This window comes from Oryzias melastigma, linkage group LG3 (assembly GCF_002922805.2).
Source record: "Oryzias melastigma strain HK-1 linkage group LG3, ASM292280v2, whole genome shotgun sequence".
NCBI classification, from domain to species: domain Eukaryota; kingdom Metazoa; phylum Chordata; class Actinopteri; order Beloniformes; family Adrianichthyidae; genus Oryzias; species Oryzias melastigma.
The window spans coordinates 27211167-27230979 of record NC_050514.1 but is presented as its reverse complement, the minus strand read 5'-3'; the positions used below and the strand labels follow the sequence as shown (position 1 = coordinate 27230979).

At 38.5% G+C, this 19813-nt stretch overlaps 1 protein-coding gene across 1 annotated transcript in view; it reads right to left on the bottom strand.

The window, feature by feature from the left end:
* tox3 (TOX high mobility group box family member 3) overlaps positions 1-19813 on the bottom strand; it is a gene marked incomplete at its 3' end in the record, with an annotated part of 50673 nt that overhangs the window by 12747 nt on the left and 18113 nt on the right. The window contains 1 exon segment of the mRNA XM_024296263.2: positions 8899-8964. Coding sequence (XP_024152031.1) covers positions 8899-8964 — 66 coding nt within the window.

The following is a 19813-nucleotide window of genomic DNA, read 5'->3' as shown; positions in this document are numbered from 1 at the left end:
ATGCCAACATTTGCTACAAGTTACAACACTATCTGTGCATAAAAACATTTGTAGCCATTCAATGTAAATACCTTTTAAGGCACCAAAATCAAAAAAACATTTTTGATTCCACACCATTTTTTTTACCTGAGGGAATCATTTATTCAATATCTATGAGCCAGAAAAGGCCGCCTGCTTGATTTAGATGTTTTTGAGCTGCTGCTAACTTCACAATAAATGTTTTTTTAGCACTACTTGAAGTCTATTAAAACTTTGTAATGATTTGTTGACTGAATAAAAACACTTTGCACATTTTTCCCAAATGTGCTAGTGATTTCATCTAATCTTTTTAAAGAGATAAAGCTGTGAAAAGAGCTAGCACTTTAAAACATAATACCAACATTTCTCAGATAACTAATGTTGTTAATTATTTCTTAAAAATCACAAAATCTTAGAATGTTTCGTGTAATTTCTAGATTTAATATCGTGTTGCTCTTCATATAAGACAAAACTAACTTATTAATAACTTGTCAGTGAGAACTTACAACTTAAAATGAAATAATTTTGAATATCTCTTCAGCATTTTATCTTAATATCTCAAATAAACACGTTTTTCTTAACTTCACATATTTCTCAGAAGATGTTTTATTTGTGATGATTAGAGGTCTTATTTCTAAAAAGTTTTATTTGACTCATAACACATTTTATTTTTAAGACAAATGTATGCAGACATTTGAAATTCTATACTTTAAGGTGATAATAGCTTAGAAATTATGATTGTTCTGGTGCTTAAAATAGGATAATTTGGGGGATAAAGAGTATAAATAGACACGTTCTGCAAAAGGAGGTGGCCCGAAAATGGAAAAAAGTAAAATCCATTGAAAGTAGTAAAATGATTTGTCTATGCAGCGAGTATTTATTTACCTAACAAGAAACCCTTTAATAAGATGTCAAAATCTAGTGTTCAAAGAATTACTTCAAATTGAATTTTGAGCTTTTTTACTAATTCTAAACAAATGGTTTATATATATATATATATATATATATATATATATATATAATATATATATATTTGTACCCAGTTGTTCAATTTGATTACAGTGACAAAAACTACTGTAAAGAGTGGAAATAACTCATTTCAGAACAAAATTAGATCTTTGAAAAAGTTGGCCCGACCTAATATATCCTCATAAAATCTAACACTTGCACTTATTTATATAAAACAAATTAAAATGTAGGTTTATAACAAAATAATGACAATAAATGACAGTCTAACGTGTCCTCATTTACTGAACTTTTTTTTAAATCCTTAAAGTTGAACCAAAATTACATAGAAATGTATACATAGATTTTTTTATCTTCAATCATTTTTTTATTTTTGAGTATAGAGCAAATATAATTTGACTTGTTTTAACAACAATTTCCTTATTTCTAGCTATTAATGAGACAACAAAATTCTGGACCGCACTGATTTTAATAAAAACTTTGGGAAGATTTAGAGCAAAGAAATGTTAAAACCTGGCTAAATATATTTAATGTCTAAAAACAAGGTTTGAAATCTTTACAAGTATCAAATATATTACATTACAGCTATTTTAAGACCAAAATGCATCAATTGCCAGAACAATACACCTAAATATGAGTGTTAGTTAATTAGCTAACACAATTTTTGCTAATTTCAAGATTGTATTTAATCTTAAAGGGTAGTACATAACTTATTTTAAGACATCTTACCAAGACAAATTCTGCATGTTCAATTGGCCGATTTTTTTAAATGTTTTTTTTTTCTTTTAACTTGAGAAGGACAACATTTCCAGTGTATGGTTCAGGAACTGGTATTAAATTTGAGGTATCGCTATAGAAAAAGCTGATTCTCAGAACCTTAAAGGCATAAAGCAGGTATACAAAGTCTGTACTGTTGAACATGAAAATGGTTCTGATCTCATTGTAGCTGATGGAGATCAATGTGAATGTCAGCTGCCTGATCTATGACGGCAGTCTGGATCTGATCATGTAACAAGCTGAAGAAACTGGCGTTGTATTACCATCCCTCTTTAAAAAAAAAGAAAATGTCCTGCTGTGTCTGAATCTTGTTTTGCTCTCTTCGCTCAGAAACATCTGGTCTCAACAAAAAGTGATGGTTTCTTTCAGGTAAAGGTATATCAGAGCAACTTTATATTTTGTAGCACTGCAGCCTGAGCTACAGAGCAGGTTTAAAACAAATGTCAGAGATGAAGGTATGCTGAGGTCAGATCTACTCTTGAAGGAGAACGGCACAAGCATGACTCTGACCTTTAAGTGAAATGCAGACGTGTGCGCGCGGCGCAGAGGAGCACTGCTGTTTACTTTCTGCTTAACAGTATGGAAAAAGAGAGTAAATATTAGAGCGGGCCGCGGAAAGATGAAGCCAGATCAATATCAAAGACTGTTCCTGTGTACAAAGTGCTCTTTGTAAAAGATGATGCAAATGAACATCTTCAACAGGGCCAGCAATAATGGAGACATGCAGTTCGAGTCTCATATGGGGATTTATAGAAGACGTCAGCTGTCTGTGAAGAGAAGGCCTTCTCCACAGGGAGGAGGTGCCAGATTTTAGTGGAACCCACTGAGCGTTACAGTGTTGTACACTGCCTGGTGTCATTTCACATAAAGCCAGTCTAATTCTGCACCAGGAGCAGCTTAGGGGGCTCTGTTCAGAGATTAAGAGATGCACAATCCACTTTCTTTGCATCACCGGCCTGATTATCCATTTAAATTGTTCTGAAAGGCTCAGCAAAGCCAAGTGTCAAGCCAGATGCTGGCTCAGGACGTGCAGGCATGTACACGGTGAGGGTGGGCAAAGGAGAGCACTACAGAGAGAGGTAGTGTGTGAACATTTCTGTTGGCAGCCACAGGGTTGAGTGGAACGAGGGCAGAGAAGGGCTTGTAACAGAGAGGAAAGAGCATCCAAGGCAGGTGTGAGGGAAATCCCCAATCTTTGCTGCCAACAGGGTTAATGCAGCTTTTCCCAGGTCAAATTCAGCCACTAATAAAGCATGTCAGGTTAGGTTTTTTGGAGCACCTTTCTACAGGATGTTTCTATTCTGATCAAGTCAAGAGAAGGGTTAGCTTGTAAAATCCAAAGACGGTTTGTTGTAAAAGCAACAGGAAATTAAAGAAACTAAAGCCTGAATGGAACTCCTTTTACCAGATTCCCAAATTTAGGATTTCCAGTTCACCATTATTGCGAACAGTTTTAAGCCCTATCTAAAATCCAAGTTCTTGGAAAATGTTCCTTTTTTCTTTGAGCTCAACTGAGGACCAAAGCCCCAGAGGATTTTTTTTAAAGGAGAATTCATTTATTTCACTAGGAAAGTTATTACTGTCAGAATGACCATTCTTGCTCTGATACCTTCTTCTTAACATCTTCTTTCCAATCTAAATTTTACAGACATTTTTTTGTTATCGCAAGTTATTCAAGGTATAAACCGACCAATCAGAATCTTCAGTTAAACCAACCTTGAACTACTGACTGACAGATTTCCTCTTTCAGTGGAAGGAGTGTGGACTTCGCCCAATCACTCTCACTGGTTTTACGATGGCGGCTCATGAACAGAAAACCACGGTGACGGGCTTTGGCCTCATTTTGCGACGGCTATAAGGTAAGGTATTTTCTATGGGTGATGTCAACACCTTCTTTTGCCCAGTGAAACAAATTCCCATTAATTTGTTCTCTGTATGTGACCCATTCCCTGGGGGAGTGGTGAGCTGCAGTCACAGCTGCACTCGAGAACCATTTGGTGGTTTAAATCCCCAATCTAACCCCTGAATGCTGACTGTCAAGTGGGGAGACAGTGAGACCTTAGTATGACCTTCCAGTCTCAGGGTGGACACTCTACCACAAGGCCACTGAGCCACTAAAATAATACATGTCAATGACTAAAACACCTTCGCTTTGCACTTTTTTTTGGTGTTTTTACCATGTTCTTTATTCAAATCGGATCAAATCAAAGCTTGCAAATGTGATCAGTTACTCCTTAAACTGGCTCAAACTGTACAGCGATATTGGTTGCACCATCTATTTTGGGTTGTGGTTGTGAGGGGCTGTAAGCTTGGGGGGGAGCATGTCAACAGATGGATGTCTGGAAGGCGGCAAACAGTCCCGCCCGCAACTCTGAGGCAAATTTCTAATAAACTACTGTTGCTCTGCAACAGATTTTTTGATTTGGACTAAAAACAACATAATCACTGGGAATACTTTTGAAATGGATCAATAGATGATTAGGGTGGAATTTTAAAGCTTCGTCTGGTACAGTCCGGTCCGGTAAGGAGCGGTACGATCCAGTTAATTCTGGCCAGCATTTCCACTCTGTTAAGCCTCACTTCCACTGAACGGTTTGTTTTCACTGCGCATCTGTGGTGTAGACCAGTAGCTTGTCATTGTAGTGTGAGGACTAGAAAAGCAACAACGGAGGTCATCCAGCAGCTCCTCTTTTTCTTTCTTTACATCGTGTATAACAGGAACTTTGGTTTATTTAAAAGATTATTGTGAGCGGCTTAGAGGAATACCGCCGTAAAGAAAAATGCTAGCTTAGCGCTATACTGGTGCTTTCTAACGTCGTCATCAATTTCTCCCAATCAACGGGTGGTAACAGCGGCTTTCTATGGACCTACAACAGATTGGGACCCTCAAGAGGTAGAGGTCGAAACTGTTCAATGGGTCCATTTTACATGGAAACCCTTAAAATACCGTACCGGGTCGAGCCTTAACATGGCTTAACTAAACTTGTGTTTTCTTTTTTTCCCAGATGATTTTATAAGAATACATTTCTTTCATTAAAAAGCCTTTGCTTTTACACTTTTAACTCTATTTTCTTTAAGATAGGTAGAGCCAAGTCACTCCAAAAATAAACATGAAGTTTTGCTCAAATCACCAAAGTGACATGACTGACAAAAGCCACGGAGCCACAGCAAAGTACTAGAAAAATCCATGATTGCCTTCACAAATTGTACAGGATTAATGGAATCATATCCCGCTGATACTCCACAGAAAGCCATAGAGTAAAGTCTTTTGCTTTCTTTTTATAGAAAAATCTCAAGTACTCCAGTTCAGCAGTTTGGAGAAGGGAGCTTTACTTTTGAAAAACGTCTTTCTATTTGTTTGGATTAGTTTGTATGATGATGTATTAAACATGGTACATGGGTAGTGTATCAAACAATGAAAAGAAACTATTTTTTTACATTATGATTCAATCGCAAAAGTAGAACAAAGAGCAAGAAAAAGCCTTATCCCAGCCCTCTCAGTAAACGTGGTAATGCAATTCACAGATGCAATAACCAAGACTTGTTAAAGGCAGCAGCATGCAATTACTACATATAATAGGCCTCAGAATCAATAGAGGTTGGACTGAGAATCTAGTTTCAAACAGGCGGGCAGAGTGCAGCTTCTCAAATGACAAGATCAACCATGGCACCCCCTAATCAGCATTATTTCAAATGTGGATCATTTGTAGTCCATCTCTACATATTTATAGCTCATTACATGAGTCTAATTTGATTGGGGGAGTAAAGTGATACATGTGAGTGGAACATAATCTCAGTTTACAGTATCCTTTTCCCTGAGGGAAGAAGTCAAGCTTTCCCTGCTAGGATGCGTGCTTTAGCAGGCACAGCAAGGTCATCCTATCTCATCCTCTAAGTGAATAAGGTAAAAGCTAAGCAGGCCATCTGAACGTAGCAAGTGCTCTCAACTTGAACATTCTGTCTGATCGATGGGTTCCTTTCAGAAATAGAAGCAAAAAAGAGTTTACTGCTTTAAAATTTGAAGATTTTTTTGGTAACTTTGACAACGTGAAATCTTTCTATTTTACAGCCAAAAATGTTATGCAGCCACATTAAGCAGATTACAGGCTCCCAAGTCAAAGAAGTATTCACTTTCTTTCCACTTTACCTCAAAGAGTGCTCTGGAGACTTCAGTGCTTGAAAAGAAAAAATTCTATGTGTAAGGTTTCTTCTCTCTTTCTTTGCTTCTGAACACAATACCATCTGTGCCCTAACACTGGAAACAGTTGTTCCTTTTGATTAAATGCAAATGAGCTGGGCTGATTTTATTAAGGAGCACCCCCCATCTCTCGTTTCCTTCACTGCCACAGTGGGCCCTCACAGCTGGGGGCTGAACGCTCTCCAAGCAGCCCGTGTCGGCGCGGCTCCTGCTGCAGCAGGCCTCTGCAGCCCGTGGATACGGAGGATGTGCCCACTCAGCGTAAATGTGGGGGAAAATTAGACTTCTTCCTTAATACTCTGTGGCTTTGTGAGGCAACCACTCTGTGAACACAAGGTCACGCGCTCCACACACTCGTGCGGAGCTGCCCCGAGATTGTATGTCACAGTTGCATCCCTGCTGCCCAGCTGACATGAATGAAAACAATGAGGTTAACAATGACATCTATCTCCGTATTTCGGAGTCGTGCAGGGATGCTTTGCTGTGGGTTTTGTAAGCCAGATCAGACTGAATGAGACTGGACTGTTCGAGCCACAGAGCATGATGGGTATTTTTATACACTTGTCTCTAATGACAGGGCAGCAGAGTGGGTGGAGGGGGAATAAAACTGGTAAATTTAGCTCCGTGTAAAGACTACTATGGCTCACAGAGGCGGTTATTTACTTCAAGAAAAAAAAAATCTTTCTTTTAATGCAGTCATGCGGCATACCATTTTCTTTGGAGAAACACTACAAAACCTTGTCAGTGACACTACGGTACTTTTATAAGTGTCAACAGATAAAACTGATGAAAGTGACACAAATGTGTGACTTAAAAAAGGCAACAGTGCTGCTGTTTAGGCATACAGATTATAAAAACCTCCTATTTATTGTGACAGTCTAACAGCTGTTTGAATTCATTGCATGACAGTCGCTCAGTTTATAAACCAGCAACAATAGTTTAAGATGCAAATTTTCTCTGAAATAGTCAAAATGAGTTTTTCTTATTATATATGAGTAGGTAATTGTAATGTTTTAACTCCCTTAATAATACTAAATTCTTGCTAATCTTGATCATCTGCTTTAAAAATATTGTAACATAACTAATTGTGATGTTTTGATCCAACTAAAGAGTCCCACTTCAACTATGTATATATATATATATATATGTATATATATATTTCTGTAGGGCAGCAGGAGATCCTTAGAAATTCGCCTCTGGATTACAGGCGGGACTGTTAGCCTACGTAGGTTTTGTCCAAATTCCTTCACTACTCACCATATAGTCAGGAAAGAGCATTCGTCAATTTTTAGTGCCGTCGAAATCTACAATTCCAAAATCGAGACCCCTAGAAATTTCCCAGAATTCTTAGGGAAAAACCAGTGTGCACCGATGCTCACTAGATTCCTGGTGGCAGACAAGATGGCAGCTGAAGATCTTTAGCTGAAAATTCCAGATTTTAGAGTTGTCACTTATTCGTTTTTTTTAATATGAATAAAAACTTTAGTGTTCAGGATTAGCTTAAAATTAGTCAAAATAGGGTAAACGCTTTGTTAATTTAAAATGGACAAAAGTGCTCAGATTTGGGAAACTGTTCAGACTTTACAATAGAGCTTTAGCTCCAGACCAGAGTTTATGTTTGACTGGAGTTAACTTCAACCGTTTATGCAATCAACAACAAGAAGAACAGCAGCTTTGCACCGGAATGTAACACTTTATATTATGTTATGATATAAATGTTACGTATATATTATGATGTTCCAGTTCTGGACTTCCTTCTGGCTAGTGATTTTCAGCCGCCATCTTGTCTGCTACCAGGTCCCCCTCATTAGAATTGGGAATATTGACCTCAATGCATTATGTAGGAACAATTTTAAAAAATGTATTTGAATGTTTTTTTTTAATAAATCATGTTTTAATCATAAATAATCATTTTTAAATGCTTATGTGGTTTAGGTTTTCGCTTTATGAAATTGGTGACGTCATATTTGCAATTTTATAAAAGAAAGTGGTGAGCATGGTGTCCAAATTGCTTTTAAAAGCTTTAAGACCTATAAATTATTAGTAGTTAGGAATAAAGGTGGAAATTTATTCAGACATAGCTAAATATATCCCAGCATCCCCTTGTTTACACTCTCTCCTGCTAGCTCATAGCCACTTAAAGCTAGCATTAGCATATCTAAAAACAGCGCACAATATCGTTGCTTTCCGGCCGTACAGTTTTGAGGAAAGTGAAGATTTTAATGGCACCATTTGTCTTAAAGTGGAGAATTTACAATATAAGTGGAGCAGGGAGACTTTGGCCTGATCATGTGCATCACAAACCAAAGCTTTTTCAAACGGCTACTTCTGATCCATTGCATTCGATTTAAATAAAGAAGTACTCAGAAACTTAGTTAAATTCTTTATACATGTCCTTCATCACAAGACAAATGCTACAAGAACATGTTAAAAACTCAAAAAACATGATATTCATTGAAGTGGGTCATTAACAGCCTTGTAATTGTAGATCATTTCTGTTTGAGAGAATTTCTTTTGCAGCACAGATTAGGGCCGCTAAATTCCTGAAGGATTTCCATTTAATTTGATTGAATAAAATTCTATTAGATGACTATCAATTTTCCCCATTTCTATTACCAAAAAATAATGTTTTATGAATCAATTTAGCATGTTTTAAGTAAAAATTACTTTGTTTCTTAAACCTAGCCATTTAACTAGTATTTAAATATCAAGGTTTTACAGACAGACAAACATTTATTTATTTTGCTTTAACTGTGGAAATTCACATGGACCCAAAGGCAAATGTATACTTTGTGAGCCCTTAACTCAAGGAGAGTTTAATTGGAGTGAACACAGTCAGGAAAGAGAAACATTTTGTTCACTATGCTTTGCATTTCCATTTCTGTGTTAGTTGAGAGTCCAAAGGAGATTTGAATATGGAAAAAGTGAGGTGTACTTACATCCCCAGCAGCGAGCAGCGCGCCGTTCGCCTCGGCCATGTTCATGTAATTGTTGTTATTCTGGAACTGTAAAAGGAGACAAAAAAACACACAATTAGCACATTAGTACCCACTGAATGACAACTCCCCCAACACCTCTATCAGCAGACAACTGCCACTCAAATTTAGCTTTGAATGTTTGGATTCTGCGTTAACCCGTTCCTAGCGCCGTTACATGGGGGGGGGGATGCGTGAGAGGCCTCGGACAATTCAAACCCGAGTAATGAGAATCTGATCTGGCTACTCAGCTCTTATGGGATGGCAATTAAAGATATATTTGCATCACAAAGCCAAGTATCAGGATGCAGTGGCAGGTTATTAACTTCAAATAACCGATGGGAGAGGAGGGATACTGGGGGAAATAAGGAGGTGGAGAGGGTCAATGAGCGCTTAGTTCTATCATCTCGTCGTGACCTTTATGCTAATAAAAAAAAATCTATTTTTATTCCATTTTTGGGCAATCAAACACTAGATAGGAGGATAGGATTTACTGCCAATGTGTTATTTAAGTAAAACAGTAGCTTGATCAGAAATTACATCTTTTCAAAACATGTTTTTATAGCCCCCCCACCCCCCAGCAAACAGCCTGCTAGCAAAATGGCAGCCACTTCCTTTCTTCAGAGACACAACCACACTGACAGGTAGGAACAATGGGACACAGAATGAAGAATTATTGGCTAGCAGCTGGGCCTGGGAGTACAATACACCTCTGTGTGAGTGAGGGGAGCACAAACCCAGCCTACACAGCTCAGAGCAGAAAGAATCATGGTGTGTTTGTATCTTCATGAGGTCCGCCGTGAACTCTCGTGCCATTTTCAACAAAGCTCTGCAGTAATCTCTTTTGTGCTGTTACTACAAAGTCGCTCTCTTGAAGCATAATGAAAACTCTGAAAAGTCTGAGAGACAAATAAAAAAAAAAACTTCCTATCACAGAGGAGAGCAAACAATAGTGGAAACAAATTAAGATCGGAGTGAAATGAGAATATTTTCAAACCTTTTGTATTTATTTTAAATTCTCCTTTTCTTCAGAGTGGTTAGTTTGTGAAAGTAATTACCGGAAGAACTGCTACTAATCAACTGCGAATGGTATCCATTAATTAGTCTATGCCCTGGAGAGAGACCAATGTTAACAGTGTTACGCACTGATGAGAAGAGGAGCCAGGCGCCGCCAACATTTGCTCAATCCGGTGCTTTGAGCAGCCTAGGTTTCTGGTGCCATCTAACCTGAAGCTGCTCCACTAATCTACATCTGAGCACTTTTTGTAAATGTGTGAAAAAAACATACAGACTTTTAGGATTCCTGCGAGAAACATCTGTAAATTGCTCACACTCATTTCCAAAGCATGGCTGGATTACGTCAGCCACTTGGCTGCTAATTAACCTTAAGATGGCCTTATCTTCAAAGTGTTACCCTGTTCCCCTTTTTCTTTTAGATAATAAATTGAAGTCTCAGAGATACCCCCCCCCCTCTCTTTTCAAGCACTTGGAACATTGTTCTGATTATGAGGGGAGATAAGGCTACATGCAAGGCCGTCTCTGGTTCTTCTGTCCCCGTCGCAGAGCACCAATCTACAGAGTGAGAAGATGATTGCTCGTTGTAAATAGTTCCCAGACAATTTGGAGACATTCCAGTGAAGTATGAAGGCGCGACTGCACATTTCCTGCTGTTACCTTCCCAGAAAACAAGCCGGTGATGAAGCTTTCGTCTCACTTTCCATAAAAACTTCTCGTTGCGATTAATGTTGACAGATTTTGAACTCTCGTTTGCTGCAACACATTACGGGTTTGTGTGAATGACAACTTTACAAATGCACATGTTGGTGAATATCAGAGCAGTGACTCAGAAAAGGAAATGTGGCACAACCAGGCTTGGCTAATGAATATACAAGAAGCCCGGACACTGATCCGCATTAGCTTCATTAGAGAACACACAATCAAGTTAAGTCCAAGCACCAATTAAAGGTGTGGACCTCTGTCTGTTCGAGTCAGTGTCCTGAAGGCGGTTTAAAAGCAGTCCGACATCTCCTCGGAGAACTGTGACTAACATCCTCAGAAACGTCCCCTGCCACCGATATCAATCTTCCCCATTAAAAGCTGCACTAAGTCGGCCTGCAGCCTCTATGGACAACAAGAGGAGGGAGTGGAGATTGTTATTGTTATTCCCAATTCGTTTCTTGTGAAGGAGAAAGGGGGGGGGGACTTTAGCGCTCATGTTTGCGGCACCGCCGATTGAGTCAAATGCCAGATAAAATTAAGTGTGATTGGAGGAACCGTGCAGCTGACAGTAAGGGACGGCGCTAAAATGGGTCAGCGCTGACAATGACGGCTCTGTAATTAAAATGATGTGACGAGCTCGATGAGAGCCGTGGCCGCCATGCGAGGGGCCATATGTGTGGACACACGAGAACCACACATAAAAAAAGGTGGGTAAATCTAAGTGCAATCACTTGATTTTTGCAAGATGATAGCTCCAAAAACACAACCTGTTATTGTTTTGAACGATGTCCTTCAGCAAATCCTGGTGCAGAAAGAGGCGCTTTCACAAAGCTGGGAGCTTTTATTAACAGAGTGCATTCATGGTTAGAGGTGCTCTGCAATATGAGCCGGTCCTGGCAACATGGCAGAGCAAACACTGGGCACTTTTTAGTGCTCTTTCTGCACCAGCAGCACATTTTCTTCTATAACTGTTTAACAGGAGAGAATTAAGAGCTTACATGGATGCTGATCCTCATGTGAAAAGACTCCACAGTCTGCATGATCGCAGGCAGGCAGGAATACCAAGCAGGCACACAATGAATGACATGAACAGGAATTTCTAGAGTTGCTTTCAACACACCATCAAGCGTTGCAATTTAGTTAAAAATAAAACACATTTTCTGCGTTGCTGAAAAGCCACAGGTTGACAGAAAAGTTCCAGTTTTGACTAAAGCTGGTGTAATTCTGATGCTTATTTTTCCTTCCAGCCACCCTTTTCAAACCAAGAGCAGAAATATTTGAATGAAAGTGCATCCATTGGGAAATAAGGTGTTTTACAGCTATTACAGCAAACAAAATTATTTCAACCTCAGGGCGAACACAATATTGCACCAACATGACCCTGTCTCACCCCCAATATGATGGAGTAACCACACAGATCCTATCAGTAAACATGAACTGCACAACAAAGAGCCGTACTATTCCTGCCTGGAGAGGCTTTGAAAGCGCAGACAAACTCTGCATGTGCACAAATCCAAAAACATGCAATTCTGAGGGAACATTGAATGATAAACGATAAAGCATGACTGGAAAAGTGCAACGCGACGATTTCTAACCATGAAAAAGAAACAAACTGAAAGAGTTGCTTCTTTCTTTAAAAGTGCCACAGCGAATCACCCCTTGGGTCTACAGTGCGATCAGAAAGTCACAACACCCGCGCTTGTCTGTCGGAGTGTAACCAAATTGGACACATTCTTGCTCCCCCCAGAAAACCACCAAACTAATTCAATCAAGAGCCCAGGCTTTTCCAAAAACAAATCAACTGCTGACAAGTGATTTTACAGTTCAGCTTGAGCTCAGTAATCACAGCCTAGCATGTGTTCTCTGGAACATGACACTTGTGTTAATACGTTCTCCAGTGGTCTCCTTAAAAGGCAGCAAAAACAGCACAGTTAAAACTCAACCTCCAATCCAGAGGAAGCCATCGTAATCTGACATATTTTTCTTTGCAATTTCCTTTTAAACAGGGTCTGCTGTCAGGTTTGAGCTCGTCTCAACATGAAGGATCTCGAAAGAAAGCATTTCTACTACTTTTTGTGGGACTCTGCTGTATTCAGGGGCATCTTTACTAAACATTTACACCAGCGTGACATTTAGAAGCTACTTCTCAATGATAATAATGTTCACAGAACGTTTTCTTTTCTGTAGGACTCTGTCAGACACACACATATATATTATATATAGTGTGTAGCAGATAATTTGTATAGTGACTCCACAACCCAGCGTGTCTACACCATCAGTTCACAAGCTGTGTTCTGATCTGTAGGCCGATCGATTGGTAATTCCCTTTAAAGGTAAAATCATTACTCCCCAGGCCTGCACTGTCTTCCACTGTTAAAACTGCCAGTCCTCAACTGAGGGGAGCTTCACTAACACTCTTCCTTCTTTGCTTTGTCGTAGTGTGGAACATGAGAAATAAGGTTTACACTCTTGCACATTATAACTCAATCAAACAGAGGAGGTAGGAAGACCAAAACATGGTCCTAAAGATTATAGTACACTAAAGCCTTGTTTCCTCTGAGCGGTATTTTGAGTGCTTCCTTTGTAAAATGGATCTATTAAAAAAGTACCAATCTGTACCTCTTGGGGACCCCATCGGTGGAAGTTCCATTGAAAACGATTGGGTAGCTGTAGCCACTCGTTGATTGGCAGAAAGTCATGGCAACATTAGAAAACACTAATATAGCGCTAGTTTAAGCTAACATTTCCAACGGCGGTATTCAATCTTCTTTCAAACAACATTAAATTCCTGTTATACATGATGTACTAGAAGTAAAGAAATAAAAAGTGTAGCTGCTCCAGTTGTTGCACTACAGCGACACAATGACACACTAGCGTCAACACCACAAACACAAACCACTCAGTAGAAGTGAGGCTTAACTGTGTGGAAACGCTGGCCAGAATTAACTGAACCGTACCGTACTGGACCGCTCAGTGGAATCAAGGCATAACCCTTGTGCTATCCTTGGCATGTTAACATTAAAAGTGGGGTCATCTGGACCTCACATTTAATGAACTTTTATGTTCAAGGATTTTTTCTCTTCACTGGTGTCTGTGGCAGATATAAAATCCTGTCCACCTTATAGACGAAATCACACATTAATGTAAGGGGGGGTCATCTGGACCCCATAAGAGAGCACTAGGGTTAAAGCCTTGTTTCCACTGAGCAAGTCATGGGCCTTCATGGGCCGTCACAACACATGCAGGGTGTCATAGTAGTTTGACTAGAGTAAAATAAAAGCCATCAACAACACAAGAGCTCATTTTTTCCACTTGGCTTTTGGTACTTTGTATATACAAAGGATTTAATGTTGTTTGAGAGAACATTGTGGGTGGCGAAGAGGAATACGCCACTTTCTTTTGTCGTTATGACCTTAACTGGTTTCCACAGTTGCTCCACCCTAACCGGTCCGTTCCATTTTTCTATAAAACTACAACCAACGGAGGCCAAAAAATGGTAAAGTTAATCGAACCGGACCGTACCGCTCAGAGGAAACAAGGCTTAAATATGTATATAACAACATATGTCGTCACAAGTATGCTCCATTTAATAAACATAACATTTTATTTTAAGAAAGTATTTATTTTGTGATTATTGCAACAGGTAGGAGGAGTTATCAAAATAAAGAGAGTTTTTGATACATATTTAGCCCAATGGAGTAACACAGAAAATAAGACGATATTTAGCAAGAATTGGAACCTCTTAAGACCTGGTGTTCACATGCGTGGACATCACGTTCTACTTAACTGAGGCCTTGTGACTACAAAATAAAAATAGTGTATCAAACAAGAGCTTGGGTCTTAGAAGTTAAAGAGGAATGCTAAATTCTAGTAAGACTAGAAGGGAAAAATGGTTTTACCATTGGTCACAAATGTATTTATTGCATATTTTTAGGCCCTGAGGTGAACTGGAAAACCATACACTTTCTGGTTGGGATAGGCTCCAGCATCCTCATGACTCTAAAGGGAATTAATCTGATTTAGAAAATGGTTTTGATGGATATTTTTAGAGAATGCAGTTAGTCGTAATTTTCTTTAAGAGATTAAACTGTGGCAGTGACGGTGAATTTACCCCAGATTAAAGCTCAGTAAAGAACCTACGATACTAGAATCCAATTTGGTCATTGCTGCTTTTTTGGAAAATTCTGAAATTTAAGCCACAACACATTTATTTACGATGAACATTTGAGCCAAGTGAATTTTACTTGTTTCATTTTGAAAATCTGATAACAATTCTTCCATTTTCACATTGAAATAATATTGGTTTGGCCATTCCAACCCCAAAAGGCAAACCTTTTGAAATCCTCTACACAGTACAAAAACATTCTAATTCTGTCACACTAAATAAAATTTGGTTTTTCAAATCCAGCCAAAAATAACAAGCTTTACTATCAAAATAAAGAAAATACTTTCAAGTGATTTTGCAGCTCAATAAATATGCATGTTTTTTCAGCTCCAGTCATTTTGGCAGTGATGAAAGACAGTAAAAGGCAAACTCCAGTTTGTGCTCAGCATATTACTTGGGGCTAAATTCATATGCAGCACAGACATGGTGTACACGAGTGATAACACACAGACACAAACAGACCAGAGTGGAAAAGCATTTAAGATACCGTTGTGTGTCGTTTTTTAGGTATTTATGAATACAATTGGTTGAGTTTCCTCCGTTTGTGCATTAGTTCAGGCAGAAAAAGCTGTCAGTCACAGAAAAGTAAACTTTCAGCACACATTGGCTCTATTACAGTTCCTCTGAGGACACATTTGACTGCAGAGGTGTTCCACCTCAGCTGCTGTAATATAATTGGCATTGCAGTGACACAACAGAAACAACAACACTCCTAAATTAATATTTAAATAGGCATGTCATTTGAAAAAACAAGTCGGCATATATACAGGTTTGTGGAGTTTTTTAAAGCCAAATAATTGGACAATAGATGATAAACAAGGTTGAGCAAAGTTGCTTTTGTCATTCCTAACTAATGATGATTATAATTTGAAGCCATTTGAAAAAATAGATGTCCGACTAAAGATATTCTTTATTTTTGTTCCATTTTTATGAGAAATCGCTCAATTTAAATTAGTTTATGCTTTTTATTCTCCGTCTATTTGTTACATCCCATGTTTGCCTTGTTTGGCATTTTACTTTTTTGTGCAGCACTTTGAGACAAACTTGACATAATGTTCCCACCACACAATCCCTAAACCTTAAAGTTTCGCCTGTACTTGCTTGTTAAAGAATAAAAAAAAAAGTATCTTAAGTATTTTAGGAATACATTGTTTTATATTCTCTTATTAAGTTGAACACTTATGTAGCTCTAAAGCTGCGTACACACCAGGTATGTGTGGTGCATTCAAGAACGTGCTGAACGGGGTCTTTGAACGCACTTTTGATGTACGGTAATCACACAAGTTTGGTTTACCCAATAGCGTATGTAGCGCAAATATATGAAAGACTCTGGCTATGTCCCAACTCCTTCACTACTCACCATAAAGTGTGTTCACCAGTTCATAGCGCTGTGCGAATCTACAATTCCAAATTCGAGTGCCCTAGAAATTTCCCAGAAGGCTTTGCAAAAAAACAGCGTGTCGATTCTCACTACATTGGCAAATATAGCCCAGAATGCATTGTGTTTGAACAATTTTGTGAAAAAAAAAAGTTTAAATGTAATTTTTTACATAAACCTTCAACGTTTTCATCATCAGAACACAGTGGTATCATAAATAGACTTTGTAAAAGGGTTATACTGATTAGATTTTTACTTTGTGAAATTGGTGACGTCACAAAAAGACATTACAAAAAAAATAGTAGAGAGCATGGTGTCTGAATTGCTTTTAAAATCCAGGGCACTAGATACTCCTACACTATTTTTTTATAGTAGTTAAGAATTAGGGTCAGAATTTGGACACAAACCACAATTATTACACATCCATTCGTCATTACCTAATCCCAGTCCCTGATTGGTTAATTGGTTTAACTTTAGGCGCACTGTCAAAAATGCATAATTTTTTGTATGTAGAGTTTTGAACACAGAAGCCTGAAATGCGCATTTTTATAGACTTTTCCAATCCCGGTGTGAACATAGCTTTAAACGAATATTCCTTCATTTAGATTTATCCCAACTTCTTTTCACAAATATATCTAAGGTTTTATTCTACCCACTATATGCGCATATGATTTGCAGCCACATCCTGGCCTTGTTTCACAACAAACAAATATTCACCAAACATACTGCTTTCCTGTGGGGCTCTCGGCCTGCAAATGCAGCCAAAACAAAGACGGTCTCAGCGTTTGTCAAAACGGACTAATGGTCTAAAGCCCAGCGGTCTCAATACGGCGCAGGTTGGAGCCCTTTCTCCAGCTCTTAAAACTGCTCTGTACTCTAAAGAGCAAATCCTAAAAGAAAGCACAAGCTAAATAGGGTTCCATCTTTGATCTGGCGGGGTGCGAGGCCATTGGCCCACCGCCACAAAGGAGCTTAGGCGATTGAGAGGGTCCCCAAAACACGGTGTAGCTTTCTCACACAGGCTGCTGTTGCGTGGACACACAACTCTCAAGGAAGCAGGCTTTGCAAGGCTGGAGTTGCCTTGTTTGTATTGTTAAGCTTTGTGTTAATGTTGTTTACTCTTATATAAAGGCAAGATGTTATCAGACATTTGGGTTTTAGCCAAAGTTTGATTTTTGTTAAATTAGCTACTATACTCCCTGAAGAGCTAATAATTCAAATGTAGGTTTCAGACAAACTAATAACTTTCTGCAGAGGGAAAAAAAAGTTTGTTTTAGTGGTAATAACACTGATCAACACATGTCTGAGTTTGGCTGTGAGCTCAGGGGAGCTGGACTCATAAAGCTCTTTTGAAAGCTACAGGGGGTGGAGTCTTTCCTTAGTGCTTCACAGAGCCAATGCATTTTTCTATTCCCAATATACCATTAGTGGATACTATACTTGACATTAATGGCTTTGAAAATGTGAGCTTTCAGAAATGGACTCAAACCTGTCTTCTTGAAGCAGATAATTAGATGACTTAATTAGGCACATTGAGGTTAATAAAGACTGGTTGTGTCCGAATTCCCTCCCTAATCTTTAACTACTAAAAAACTATATGTTATATATCTTGTGATTTTAAAGGCAATTCAGACATTTTTAAATGCCAGATATGACGTCACGATTTCACAAAATCAAATCAATATTAACATTTCACAACATTTATTTATGACTTCACTGTGTTCTGGTGGTGAAAATGTGGATGTTTTATTGAAAAATTCAATTTAAACACTTTTTTTTTGTTCGAAATAGTTTGACCGCAATGCATTGTGGTCTATATTCGCAAATCTAGTGAGCATCGATGCACGCTGGTTTTTTGCAAAGATTTCTGGGAGATTTCTAGTGTACTCGATTTTGTAATTAGTAGATTCGGACAGCACGACTATATTGTGAGTAGGGAAGGAATTCAGTCATATTTATTGTTTCACTTAAGCAAAAATTTAAACCTAAAAAACTGAAAATTAGATTATATTAAATCTATTTCAATGGCTATGTCCGAATTTATGCCCTACTTACAGTGTGTTCGCCATTTTCTAGTGCTGTCATAATCTGGAATTTCAAAATCAAGTGCACTAGAAATTTCCCAGAAGTCTTTGCAAAAAACTAGCGTGCATCAATGCTCACTATATTAGCACATATAGACCACAATGCATTGCGGTCGAACAATTTTTACATAAAAAAAACGTAGTTTTTTAATAAACCATTAACATTTTCACCATCAGAACACAGTGGAGGCATAAATAAATGTTGCGAAATGTTTGAATTGATTCAGTTTTTGCTTTGTGAGACCTTTGACATCATATTCGTCGATTAGAAAAACAAAAGAAAAGTAGTGAGCATGGTGTCCTTATTGCTTTTAAAATTCAGGGCACTATATAGTCCCGCACTATAACATTTCTAAGTAGTTGTAGATTATGTGGGAATGCGGACATAGCCAATATTGTAAATTGATTAGATGGCTTGTATGGTATCTGGAGCTAACAAATGATGTGTGAATTTGAATTTTTGCAATTTTCAACAAAAAATTTGAAAATGTAGCAGACAGACTTTTCATCTCGTTTTGTTTTCCTCGCGGCCCCTCTTTTCAAGCTGGAGTCCAACCTGTGTCTTTTTCTGTTATTCTTACCGGAGGACTGCAGCGAGCACAAACCAGCCAGTTGTTCATTCCCTATAAATCTGAAAAGCACAAACTGCTGAGCGGTGACTCATATATCAGTCTATTATATACTACAGGACTGACTGTATTAAACAAATAGCTAGGCCTGCAGCTGGAAAAGAGAGGCAATATAGAGAGAGCAGAGGTTATTGTCTAATTTAAATGTTGGCTGCTTTCCCAGAACTGTACCACATTCCAATTTGTGGCTGTGTTGCTTGGCGCTATTGACAGAGGTCCGGCTGCAAATACTCTCGGGCTCTTCTCCAGAAATGTGTCTCCAAACTGACAATCAACAAGTTGGCAGAGATTAACGGAATGACAGGGGCAAATTAGATGAAATAATGAAAATGCACGGATATAGATGCTGCATGCTTTGTGCCATTTCCACGTAGGTTCCAAATGTGGTTGCAATAATATAACTATAATCATAAAAACTCCACGTGTAACAACGCAGACTCATAAAAAAGCCAATACATTGCTTCTGTAATGTCTTTAAGGTCTATAATGAAATAGCAGCTGGAAAAGACATCTGTGAACACACAGAGCGTTCTGAATGCTTGAGCGAGATCTTAGAGGCAATTAGCTGTTTCAAGAATTTTCTCCTCGGCGTACTATTGTCCATTCATCCGCTAGATTGACAGCACACCAGGACATCATTAGCAAACCTGACAGCTGTTGAGTCACAGACATTGTTTTTCTTGTGACAGCAACCATCAGGCTAAGTGCTGCACCAGTGTTTTTAACAGTATTTAAACTCAAAATGTCACGTTAACACCGCCTCCTTCAAAAGCATTCAGATACCTGCTTTGAGGGATTACCAACACCAGGCCTCAGCTCTGCTTCCATATCATTGCACTGACAGTTATTTGAAACAAAAAGCACAATGCATACCTTTCAAACAGAACGCAAAAGCATGCCTTTC